Source organism: Phoca vitulina, unplaced genomic scaffold (assembly GCF_004348235.1).
Source record: "Phoca vitulina isolate PV1807 unplaced genomic scaffold, GSC_HSeal_1.0 scaffold97, whole genome shotgun sequence".
NCBI classification, from domain to species: domain Eukaryota; kingdom Metazoa; phylum Chordata; class Mammalia; order Carnivora; family Phocidae; genus Phoca; species Phoca vitulina.
This window is the reverse complement of record NW_022589800.1, coordinates 1,406,336-1,419,435: the sequence shown is the minus strand read 5'-3', so window position 1 is coordinate 1,419,435 and position 13,100 is coordinate 1,406,336. Positions and strand designations below refer to the sequence as shown.

At 46.6% G+C, this 13,100-nt stretch overlaps 1 protein-coding gene and 1 pseudogene across 1 annotated transcript; both read left to right on the top strand.

Annotated features, from left to right (window-relative positions):
* Window positions 1-1,497: 1,497 nt before the first annotated feature.
* Window positions 1,498-2,717, top strand: APCS (amyloid P component, serum). The gene is made up of 2 exons (XM_032397154.1): window positions 1,498-1,656; window positions 1,758-2,717. Exons 1-2 carry the CDS (start codon window positions 1,593-1,595, stop codon window positions 2,366-2,368), a joined length of 675 nt encoding a protein of 224 aa, XP_032253045.1. The 5' UTR covers window positions 1,498-1,592; the 3' UTR covers window positions 2,369-2,717.
* Window positions 2,718-9,044: 6,327 nt separating this feature from the next.
* On the top strand, window positions 9,045-9,929 carry LOC116627399 (annotated as a pseudogene).
* The last annotated feature ends 3,171 nt before the right edge of the window (window positions 9,930-13,100 follow it).

Here is a 13,100-nt window from a genome sequence, read left to right as displayed (position 1 = left end):
TATGTAAGAACAATTAAATAAAATGGGTCACCTTAAAATGAAGAAGCTCTAATACTCAGCTTCAACCAAGAAAGGATAAGACATAAATACACTAGTTATCTGTAATAGGAGACAGACAACAGTAATGTCCATAAAAGAATTCGAAATACCCCAGACACCGTGCTGTGCACTTTGTGCACATTATAGCAGCTCATTTAGCCTCACAAAAACACAGAGCTGGAGAGTTGTTTCTTGGTTTTTCAGAAAAGGAAACCAAGGTTCACAGAGGTTTAGTGATTCACAATAGTCAACCGTTACTGTATTCTACTCAAGTCTTTGATCTTAACCTTACGGAGAGTTAAAGGTGAAAATCAGGTCTAGTTGAGACATCAGGACAGTCTTTTGAGATTGTGAAGAATCGTAGGAAACAAATGGATAAGACAGAATGGAGACAACAACTAGAAGTAATGAAATCAGGAGAGCCAAGCACATATGAGGAACAGCAAGGAGAGAAGCAACCGGAGTAAAGGGTAGGATTTGGTTGCAAGGTTGCAGCAGAGTGTCAATGGCACTGGCTCCCAAGCTGAAGGACCTCTAACTCAGGGGGCAGAGGGGCAGAGGGAGAAGCAGACTCCCTCTGAGCAGGGATCCTGATGTGGGGCTCGATCCCAGGACCCTGGGATCATGACCTGAGTCAAAGGCAGATCCTTAACCTACTGAGCCACCCAGGCGCCCCTGCATTTTTAGTAATAGAGGGAACAGAAACAGAGGTCACTGTGGTTGTGCCAGGGTAGGTCACCAATGAATCCCCAGCACCCAGGGTCATGCTTGGAAATTAATGAATGAATGCAAGTCATGTATGAATCAGGTTAGCACCAAAAATTAACAAATATACTCTCAATGCTAGGAACTCGAAAAAAACAGAGTGCTAGGTGAACATATCTGCAGACAGTGGATAGGCTACCAGGAAAATCAGTCCTAATGAGAAATAGGAAAATCCAGCATAAGGAAACCCCACAATACTCAGAAGAGCTGTGTAATAGCTGCAAATATAAGCTTCAGGGAGACGGAAAGTGCACCCTCTTAATTCTCTTGTCCCTTACCAATGGCATAGACCTACTGCTCAATACTGTATTAATCAAAGGTAAAGAGATTGTCCAGGATCTGCAAAAAGCAGAATCCCAGGATGTCCTATACACAGAAGTCTACTCCATGGAGAAGGGGAGGCCTTGCACGCACAACCCACAGAAGCCCCGACATCAAGAGGGTGAGGCCCCCACCTCCACGGGCCAACCAGACCCCTCCCCACCAGCTCCACCTCCACTCTCCCAGCCCAGAACCAGGTCACAGGGATGACACCCTAGCAGTCCCTTGTAGCTAATAAATAACCCCCAGTAGTTTCCCGGCCAGGCACCGCCCTCCTTCCATCAGCAGCTCTGACCCTTGGCACATCCCTGGTGCTCTCCATCCCCCATCCTCCCCCACAGCTGCATATAAACCCTGGGGAGCCTGAGGTCTAAAAGTGAGAGTCTCGGAAGCTGGGGGACAAGCACAGTACTCTCTGTACCCTCACCCTGGTCACTCCGCTGCTAGCACAGCCCCAGGCTAAGAGCATGGACAAGCTGCTGCTTTGGGTCTTCGCCCTTGCCACTCTCCCAGGAGCCTTTACTCAGACAGGTAGGGTGGTCACGGGATGGTCAGGGAGCACGAGATGAGAAAAGGGGTTGGGTTATTTTTCTCCCTGCATGAATGAGGGGTCTTATTTCTCTACCCCACAGACCTCCGTGGGAAGGTGCTTGTGTTCCCTCAAGAATCTTCTACTGACCACGTGACCTTGACTCCAAAGCTGGAGAAGCCTCTGCAGAGCTTTACCTTGTGTTTCCGAGCCTACAGCGACCTGACGCGTGCCCACAGCCTCTTCTCCTACAATGCCCAGGGCAAGGACAATGAGATCCTGGTCTATAAGGAAAGAGTTGGGGAGTACTCGCTGTACATTGGAGGAACCAAAGTCACCTCCAAAGTTGCCGAGGAGTTCCCCAGCCCCACGCGCATCTGTGTCACTTGGGAGTCTTCTACCGGCATTGCCGAGTTTTGGATCAATGGGAAGCCACTGGTGAAGAAGGGCCTGAAGAAGGGCTACTCGGTGGCAACCCAGCCCAAGATCATCCTGGGGCAGGAGCAGGATTCCCATGGAGGGGGGTTTGATAAGAGCCAGTCCTTTGTGGGGGAGATCGGGGAGTTGTACATGTGGGACTCCGTGCTGTCTGCACAACAGATCGTGTCTGTGCAGCAAGGCTCCTACCTCCTTGATCCCAACGTCCTGGACTGGAGTGCTCTGGACTATAAGATACAAGGCTATGTGGTCGTCAAGCCCCTGGTCTGGGACTGAGGTCTTGAATCAACAGGATCCCTCACAAATGAAATGAACAAGGAGTAAGGAATCTGCTCAAGACAATGCCATGTGAGATCCCACATCCGGAGCGCTTTCTTTGAATTTCCTGTCTACATGTTGCCAAGTAAAAAAGTATGTTGTATCATGCCACCTGCATTTGTTTAGTACTTGTTATGGTCTAAGCATTTTCGCTTTGATCCACTTATTTGAAAAATCAGCGTTTGTTTATCATCCAGAACAATCAGGTTGCAAAGTGGGAGGGCAGGGGACCCCATAACTAGGAAAATACATCACAAAGCCAGAGCACTCCGAGTAGGGCAGTAGCAATACTGACAAGCTACTAATCATTTATACTAATTCCAAAAGTGTGCAAAATTTCAAGAGGATCCTATTTGGTTTTCCAGCTAAAAATCAAAAAGAGGTCTAAGGTTACAGCAGAGAAACAACTATAATGAGAAAAGTAAAAATAATGTAGCAACTGACATCAAGTAATGAGGAAAACTAGCAGCAGGAGTGGAAACTAAAAATGTGTAGAAGTCTGGAGTCCTCCTGCAAGATGGCAAACATGCCTTTTTTCTAAAAATTCCCAGTGGTATCATATGATGCTTGATTTTCAGGATCCTGTCCTGAAGTCATCAGGAATACTGCTCATGACTCCCAGTTCAAAATCCTATGGATCCCCATCTCACAGAGAATGTAATTTAAACCGTTAATGTGACACTGTCCCCCATAACCTGATCGCCACTTACCTCCTTCAGGTAGAACTCTTTGCACCCAGTATCCTCATTGTAGTACTACAAAATATTTGTCCGATTTTATCAGTAGTTACTTTCATCACAAAAGCCACAAGCCACAGCTCCTCACCCATCCCCAACAGAAAGAGGGTGCCTTCTTAGAGAAGGACCCCCCAAAGAGAATTTGGCAGCATATGGAAAATAAAGCAGGCTTTGCCCAGATAATGGGGCGTGAAGCCAGGGGAAATCAGAAAGACCACATCCGGAACAATAAAAAAATAAAAATAAAAAGACCACATCCAGGAGAGCTTCGAAATAACAGAAGGGATTACTTCCAACTCCCACATTCATTCACCAGGGATCGACCAAGAGGCAGACACCAGCTACAAGGAAGTAGGCTAGAACCCCGCAACTCCATTACCAGAGCAACAGGGTCAGGCAGGGAGGAGCAAGGAGAACCCGAGATTTGCCAGCGTGCTTAAATGGATTCACAAGGACTTCCTAAGAACATTTCCATCTCTCTGGTGAGGCGCAAACCATTCAGAACATCAAGTTGGCTAGCCAGAGACTTTAAAAATGTAGAAAATTCATTTCCATTCACCAGCTCATGACTCAAAGTGGCTTGCTTTATAGTTTAACATCAACAGAGCACCGTACTTGTACTGTGCGTGCTAGGAAAGACCAGCTTTTCCCATGGAGGACAGGTTTTGCCCAGGAGCACGTAGACATGTTTGCCCGGACCCTGTGCTGGGGCTCAATGGTTCACTGCTTTAGCTGAACAGCCCCCTCGGTCAAGGAACCTAAAACAAGTTTTAAGAAACACAGCCAATGTATACTCAAATGGCATCATCCATTTTATTTTTTTACTGAACACCTACTCTTTGCCAGACACTATACCAGATGAAAATACAGCACTGAGGGGATCATGGTACTGGTTTTGCAGTTTATATTCTACTCGGCCTGCGTTAGAACCCACACCTCACATCTTTAGGCTTTCCTCAATCTCAGGGTGATATTCTACTCCCTGTCTCAACGCAGTTAGATGGATTATTTACCCTCAGTGATCATTTGCCACTTCTTCCATGTGCTTAGAATCTAATATGTCTGGTTCCTTGTCTTTAGGGACCCTCTACCTCCTGAGACGGCTCTTATAGACAGAACACAGTATAACTATATGCCAGTCCTTCCTTCTAGGGGACCCACACTTCATCCAAAAGAAACACTCCTGCGTCCCTTGTCCCCATAAACTCTAGGGGTCCAGGCTGAATGTAACGTGGAGGACGCTTTTCTGCTTCTACGATGGATTTAGCTTTCCACTCAGCAACCACCCTGTCGAGGCACCAGGAACAGGACCCGCAACTCTCTCAAAGCAATAGTGCTAGAGCCGCAAGTCTCCCCAGAGCAGTTCCTCCCTATTCCCCCATTCATCCCCTCTGCACCCCTAGTTCTGGCCAAAGGATGAGCGAATCCTTGAACTTGTCCACCATTTCCTCTGAAAATTGCTATAAGTGGATCCGTGTCATGTTTTTTATTAACTAATACCTATCACATCGATGGCTCCTTCCAAACTGAAGAAAGAAGAGTTCCATTTTAACCTCATTTAAAATAGAGACAGGATTTCTAGCTCCTTGCTTTAGGCATTTTTCTCAGGTATAATGGTTGTCACAACGAGGAAAATAACAGAACTCACAGAAAACCACTTCAGTCCTTGAGACTCCAGAAGGGAAATGGAAGGACCTGCAAGGCAGGGTGACCCAGGAACTTGACTGGAGAGTGATTCCATGTCAAAAACCGTGGTAGTGGCCCCTTTCCCCACACTGACCACGAAGGCTGGGAGATCGTGGGAAGGAGCAGTGCACAGGTGTGCAAGGAGTGAACCCTGCAGACCGCGCTCATGAGAAAAGCAATTTTTGAGCCTTTATCTTGTACAAGGATGAATCTAGTTATTTGTGAAGCTACAGAAAAAACCAGGTCAGAGCACTTAGCCTCATGGCTCCAGGACTGGCTTTTACCAGAGAAGTCTATAAAAGATTTTTTCCTTGATAAGAGGGCTTGCAGTTTTGTTTTATAGGGGGAAACTCTGGAGGGGTCAGAGGTTAAAGCAATCAGGTCTCCTTGAGTTTGGGATATGCCTTTATGCAGACTTGAGTTGGGGTGAGGATGAAAAAGAATTTCTCTAGAGCTGATCTAGAACCTACTAAGGCTGAACTCTGAAAGACACCAAGACTGTTATTTCCTTTAGCAAAAAAACCCTAACAATTTGTTTACTTGGCATTGCAGTGATCTTCTGCAAATAAATCATGATTGCCTGGTATGCTCCGAAACCGTGAAAGAACACAAGCAGATCCCACAAACTCAAGTTGGGTGGACTCTCAGGAGAAGACTTCCCTCCCAAAGAAAAGTCAACAGTCTTATTTAATTCAAATAGTTCCACGTAATCCTCAGTTTCTTAACTCCTCCCTTGCTGGCTCCCTAGATCTATTTGGTTTAAAATGAAAGGAAAAGGAAAGGACAGGGCAAAAATTCGAGGGGGGTGGGGGGAGAGACAAGAAAACACACACACACAACATGGTCTTTTTTTAACTCAATTCCTTCACACACAAAATGTCATTACAGGGGCTCAGCCTACCTGGCATTTTAGTTTTTAAAAAACAGGTTCTGTTTCTAGGCACATATTTTGGTTATAAAGATTTAGGCATTTATAAATACCTATGGCTTTTGTCATAATTTCTTCCCTTTGCAAATGGTGTTTCCTTTACACCCTCAGTGTTTTCCCCTCTATTTGTCTTTTTCTTCTAGTAGAAATATTGGCTTCATGACTAAAATTTTGATGCATGAGCACATTTCCGTATTTTTCTTTCCCCCACATGGTTTCTATCCTTCTGGAATGTACAAATCATCTTGAAAGCTCTCTGCGCTATACCCTGCTTTCAAGATGATCTACCAGTGTGTCCCTCACAGAAACACCCTTAGGGTGCGGCCACAGGAGGGCTCAGATTTGGGTGGGGGGAGGGCTGCTTCTACATGCCCAGCTGCTGTCACTTCTGGCCAGGTAGGCTCAAAAAGTCAACCCCCCCGCCCATGTCAAAATCCTCCTGAAGTTCACAGACCCACGTTGTAACTGTTGAGCATTCATCCCAGGCAATCTGCAGTGGCCGACTGAGGAGGATGAAGAGTGTGATTTACTTCCATATCCCCAACTTCCCATGTCCTCTGGGGCCACCTCACCTCCAGAGATAGCAACAGCCCTGCATTTGTCATCTGAGCCATATGGTCCTCTCAGGAATCCTTCTAGAATGCTTCTGCACTTCAAAAAGAGGTGGAGAAGGGAGCTAAGTAGGTGATTGCCCTTAATCTGCATACAATGCTCAAACATCACTGGAAACATAAGATGCACTGAAATAGAACTTGTAAAATGGGATGTGTTTGGAAAGAATGCTAGGAAGAGTCAGGGTGAGCAGATGACACCTGCTGTTGGAAGCCTAGCTGGCCAGTGGGGAGGACAGGATGTGTGGAGGGCGCATCCCACTGAGCACAGCCCCCCCCCCCCCCCAAGCAACTCGAGCAGAAGCGGTAGCTCCTCCTACTGGCAGTGCTTCACCCCTCCCCCCCACAGCCCGCACACCTTTCCCTTAAGCAGATACTAACAGGGAAAGAACACTGCTTTGAACACGTCATTGTTCCGCGCTCCCACAGGTCTTCATCTGCATGGGAACATGTGCATTCATTTCCAAGTTTTAGGAAGGTCTTAGGATGGACTTTCATGGTCTGTTCAGTTCAATCCAGTTGTGCACCATAGGCAATAAAGTTACTTTTCCCCAGGAGTCAGCCATCCTGTCTCCACCTTTATAATCTCCTCAAAGAAAGTAAATTCGTATTTACCTGAGGCATACTTAACAAATCTGGCCAGTTTGGGGTGAAAGCAACACTACTTTTCAGACCATAATTTAAGGATACCAGGGATTTTTTTCTTCCTCCTCCTGACAATTCAGCTGAGTACCTTCTCTTCCCTACAACAAAATGCATGCTGCTTCCCTGACTCAGTATCTCCTCCACCACTTACCGTCACTCATTGCAACAGGCTCATCGAGAAACCAAAAAGGCAGATGCAATCTGTGGTTCTCATCCATGGGTTACCGAAGTTCTTTGTTCACCCCCTGTAACCAGGCTTCCCAGCCCCAGATGCTACTGAAACTGACCAGTCATCAACCACCTCCTTCCTCAATCGAATGTCTCTTCTCAGTTCTCCTCCTTGACTTAACTCTTTAGGAGCCATACTTTTATGCTCTGCAGCAGCATGCTGGCTAGTTCAGTTCAATCCTCACTGTAAGTACATGTAAAAAGTCGGTCAAGTTTCCTATAACCTCACTCCCTCCGTTCCCACGTAACAGTGAACACATCGGAATGTCAGGTAGATCTTGGACTTTTTCTTGCATATATAATGTATGTGCATTCACTCATGTGCACACACACATTTTAATCTTATTACCGTTCCTTATATGGTCTTGTCTAGTGTATTCCACACATCCATCCATGGTGACACAGCAGCACCGTTCAGTAGCCCCTTCACCAAGGGAGGAAGGTTGGAGGTCTGCTGCCCAACCTAGTTGCCTCTAGTCACATGTCACTTTTTGGCCCTGAAACGCAGCCAGGGAAACTGAGGAATCGAATGTTTACTTTTATCTTCAAATTACCGCTCTACCTCATCCTTTCTACAAAACTGCCTAGAGTCGCACGGTCACTCTGGAATCTTTACCTTTCCAGTTGGTTGGTCTTTTAAATTACTTTGTGGCCCACCCATTTCTACCTTAAACATTTGCCTCCTTATTCTCCAGGCTGGAATACTTTCCAGAAAATCTGCGACATTTTCTAGATTGTGTTTCCTAGATTCCTAGTGGAGGTTTCCCTGATGTCCACAGCTCTGCAGCCTGCTGTCACCTTGTTCTTTAAAATGGCTCAAACCACCATCTGATAGATAGCATCTATCTCCCAGAGTCCCTCACCAAACTTCTAGGAAAGATGGCATGTGCTCGAAAGGGGAGAGGTAGGACCAGAGAGGCCCTAGGATTTCTTCCCATCATCGTCTTGCCTCCTGCAGGCTCCCTGTCGACACGGTGCCATCACCCAGTGCTCTCTACTCCTGATACCATGAACACAAGACCACACATTGGGAGGAACTTTACATAACAGAATATTTGATTTTGAGTTGTTAAACTTCCTTATTCTTAAAATTCCCTCTGCCAAAAAAAAGTTATTTCTTTTATTCAGTTACTTCTTTTATCCTGTTACTGGTCCTCTTCTCCCATCACTTCCCCCTCCCCCCTTGTCCCTAAACCCTCAAGTCCCTCTTAGCATGTTTACAACAAAGCAATTTGCCAACGGTTTGACAAAACATCTCGGCTGAGCCCAGGATACCTCATCCACACACCCATTAAAACATTCCTTAAGATCCTGTCCCTGAGATTAATTCTACCAACTGTACACTGTTCCATGTTTTTCCTAAGTGACAGCTACCCACAAGCGACTATCTCCGTAAAAGCCTGACTCCCTGCCCCCCATTTCCTTGTTCCAGCTGCTCACACTTTCCCTGGTAGAGACAAGCAAAGCTGGAGCAGCAGGGACTCAGGCCCCCGTGGGCTGTTCTTAAAGGCAAAAGCCTCCCATCCACGCCCTACAAAAATAGCATTCGTGAGGAGACTTTGAAAAGGTACATGTGGTGGTCTCATCTGATGGGGACTCCTGGGCCAGGGGCTTAAGGGTCAAGCAGAGAGCAAGAACTTCAAAAGGGGAGAGAGGATAAGCTAGCCATTAGACCTACGCAAGCACCCTGATTATAGAGCAGAACAAACTGTGTGCATGTTCTCTGTATCCCTTTCTCTACCCCTGCTCGAGCCCACATCAAGATGCAAACTGCTCCATGCTGACACGGAAATTGAAGAATGCAGAGAAAGAACCTCACAGAGGTGAGGGAGTTTGTTTTCCTGGGCTTCTCCAGGTTTCGTGACTATCAGATCGCCCTGTTTGTGGTGGTTCTCGCCCTGTACACATTAACCCTGGCGGGCAATGCTATCATCACGATCATCATCTGCATTGACCGTCACCTGCACACACCCATGTGCTTCTTCCTGAGCATGCTGGCTAGTTCAGAGACCGCGTACACGCTCGTCACCACTCCACGGCTGCTGTCTGGTCTCCTGGCCCAGAATCAGCCCATCTCCACAGCAGGCTGCACCGCCCTGATGTTCTTTGTTGCCTTAGCAACAACCGCTTCCTGCTCACAGCAATGGGCTAGGACTGCTACGTGGTACACAGACCTCATGAGCAAGAGGGTGTGTGTCCAGCTGATGTGTGGCGCCTCTGGCATTGGCCTGGCCATGGCAGTCGTCCAGGTGACATCCATATTTACCTTACCCTTCTGTCAGAGTGGTTGGACATTTCTTCCGTGACATCCTCCCTGTCCTAGAACTCTCCTGTATTGATACCACTATCAATGAGATCATCAACTTTGTCGTCAGTTCATGTGTGATCCTAGTCTTCATCTCCTACGTCCTCATCTTCTCCACCATCCTCAAGATCCCCTCTGCCCAGGGCCGGAAGAAGGCCTTCGCCACCTGCGCCTCCCACCTCACGGTGGTCACTGTCCACTACGGCTGTGCCTCCATCGCCTACCTCAAGCCCAAGTCCGAGGATTCTGCAGAACAAGACCTTCTCCTCTCAGTGAGTGACATATACCATCATCCCTCCCTTGCTGAACCCTGTTGTCTAGTCTGAGGAACAAGGAGGTCAAGGATGCCCTACGCAGAGCCATGGGAAGAAACATTTAATACACTGACCCTGTCTGTACGAGACGTCTATCCCGGAGCAGCACGCATCTTCACTGCCTCCAACCTTACCAGCGCATCCTGAGCAGTCCCTTCTGCGATGGGATGCACCCATCTTGCTTCAACACCCCTACCATAAAATCTTAATCTTTGTTTCCATATATTCCAAAGTTTTGTCCAGGCATTTTCATCTGGGTATCTGAAAGGTCAGGGAGGATGGCATGATTTTTAAGGAAATATATCTGCATTTCTAGAGTGGGGGAGGGAACTTCTCAAAAGCACATTAAATGCGGTTTTAGGTTTGAAAATAAAAATGTAACTTTCATAATATAACCTGCAGAAAATTAAACTAGACAAAATCTTCCCAGCAAGGTAAGAACAGTCAATAGCAAAATTATATCAGAAACTTTGGGAAAGATGAGATGTATATTTAAAGAAAGTTCAGAAATTTGGAAGATACTGGTTTAGTCCTTGAAAGTTTAGCTTGTATTATTTATACTAAAGCCTTTGCTTCCATTCAGTATGGTCCCCAGAGTGCTGGTCACGGCTGTACACTACACAACCCTCGCGTCCAATCTGACCGTGCTCATCAGAATCTCTCTGGCTGCTGGTTCTCTCCATGGAGCCAGCTTCTCATTCATCATTATGAAGAAAAATAAGTTGGTCAAAAAGAGCTGTGCTCTGTTTGGAGTGAGTACCATGAAAGTATTCTTCATTTGCACACCCCATGGCACTTCTTGGGTAATACCAAAAAATAGGGGGGAAAAAAACGACAACCAACACCAGCATTCAGGAGTAGTTGCTCAATTCACCCCCAACCCAAGAAAAAAAAAGGGGGGGGCACTAAAAAAAAAAAAAAAAAAAAAAAAAAAAAGGTCTCCATTCCTACTAGGTCTCCTAAAGAAATTGTCCTTTCCCCCAGAGCTTCTGGGAGTTACTCTGGTTTCCTGCCTGCACATACCTCTTACTACCTCAGATGATGGTAAGGAGGGTTGGACACTTCAGTCTCGTGCCTCTTTCTCCTCAGTAATGTGCCCATTCCTTAATGCTATGTCTCTTTAAGGGAGTGATTTCCTTTTCCTTCACCTGAGAAAGGAATGGTGACATTCAAGCTCATCCCGTGTAAAGTCTGGCTGTACAGACATCTGAGATTCTAGGTGGGAAAACCCTAGTTCTCTCAAGGTCTGGTCATCTCTTCGTAGTTTGTCCTGTGTCTGAGATTTCGGCATCCAGGAGGCAAGCCTTCCCTCAGAAGCTTTTGAGAGGTCCAAAGCCAGGTCCAAAAGTCCTAGATCTGCTAGAAGGTCTTACCTGACAGTGCTCTCGTGTTCAGCCCCCCATGAATCCCTCTCCCACATCCAAAGAAGACATCCCCTGTGGGGGGAGGGGGGGCATGCCTTCCTCCAGAAGGAAAGGGTCTCCAACTACATGACAGGACCCCTGCCCCCGCCACCAAGACCACCCATAATGCCAACTCTTATCCATCCTCCTCCATTCCTATGGGACCAGCAATTTTTCCTGTCCTCAGATCTGTCCTTTTGTGTGTAGAAGGGAGGCGGTGGGACAGGGAGAGCTGTTCTGAGCAGGAAAGCAGGGTGGGGACCAAACCTGCTCTAACCCAGCCCAGCGGCATCACCACCTCCCCCAGCCCCTGCTCCCTTTCCACTTCTCCCCACAGCCACTCTTCAGTCCAAGGATTAAAGCAGAAGTTTTCCCCAGGATTCTCTCTCCATCCAGATGCCCCCAACAGCAGACACACCACAATCCACCTGTGCACTCAGAAGTTAATCAGAGCTGGGCCCAAGAAGAGCTTCCAGAATCATCCTAAACCCTAACGGAGAAACCCCTCCCCCAGACCTGTTGCCCCCAGTCATTCAACTAGGTCTCCGGGTTTTTAACTTGAGCAGTTCCTAACTTTTTAGAGCTGTGGCATCACAGGGTGGAAAGGAGAAAGACCTGAAATCAGAAGCCTGGATTCAGGTCCTTGCTCTGTACCCAACAGCACCCTTTGTGAATAGAATGTTTAATTCTACCTCGCTGGCCATGAAAAATGATTTTGTTAGTTAATGTACAGTGTAATATCAGCTTCAGGTGTACAGTACAGTGATTCTACACTTCCATACATCACCCAGTGCTCATCACAAGTGCACTCCATCCCCATCACCTGTTTCCCCCCTCCCCACCGGTAACCATCAGTCTATAGGTAAGAGTATTTCTTGGTTGGCCTCTCCTGGGGAAAGAGGTTTTTTTAATCCCCTTGCCTATTTATTCTGTGCAGGCTTATCCAACCCAGACAACTGTTCTTTCTTACGTGTCCCTACAGTTCTGTGTGTGAAATTGTTAATGTAGCATTTTTCTCATTGTGTTCGGCTGGGTTTCTCTCGCTGGGTCATGAACAAGTACATTGGGACCAGGAAGGATTCTTCTCGTGTTAGGAACCATCCCGCAACAGCGCTCTGCAGGATGAGTGTTCGATAAATCCTCAGTACTTGAGCACCCACTACACACACAGTGCTATACCTGGACTTCCTGGCATGTTTTCAGCAGGTGGACACACGCTCAGCTGTTCTGTGACCTTTGCAGTTGGCACTCACTTGAAAAACGGTAATAAGCTGGCCCATAGTGGCAGGGTCACATGGGTCCCTACTCCCCTCCTTCCCCAGATTTCCTGCAAGCCAACTTCCCAATGCTTCAGGACCCCTAATTTAGTCACTGCACTAATTAATCCCTTAGCATCACAGAACCAGAAGCAGTTGACTTTTTCATTAAAAAAAAAAAATCCCTACCCATACCAGGATAGGATCTTTAAAAACTTAAGTTTTGAACCAAGTGATGGGCCATATAAAATTAAAGGTTAGGACACTTAGCATAATGGCCTAAGTGAGAAAAAGTGTCAGATAAATACTGTATGATCTCACCTACATGTGGGATCTAAAAAAACAAACTCAGATCAGACTTGTGGTTGGCAGAGGTGGGGAGTTAGGGGTCGGGGAACTGCGTGAAGAGGGTCAAAAGGTACAAACCTTCAGTGAGAAGAGAAATAGGTTCTGGGGAAGTACAACAGGATGACTTTAACAATACTACACTGTATTATTTGAAAGTTGCTAAGAGACTAGATCTTAAAAGTTATCACAAGGAAAAGAATTTGTAACTACGTGTGGTGACGGATGTTAA

Coding starts and splice junctions, on each gene's coding strand:
- APCS (XM_032397154.1), top strand. CDS start 1,593: ATGGACAAGCTGCTGCTTTGGGTCTTCGCCCTTGCCACTCTCCCAGGA. Junction 1,657..1,757: donor AGGAGCCTTTACTCAGACAG/GTAGGGTGGTCA, acceptor TCTACCCCACAG/ACCTCCGTGGGAAGGTGCTT.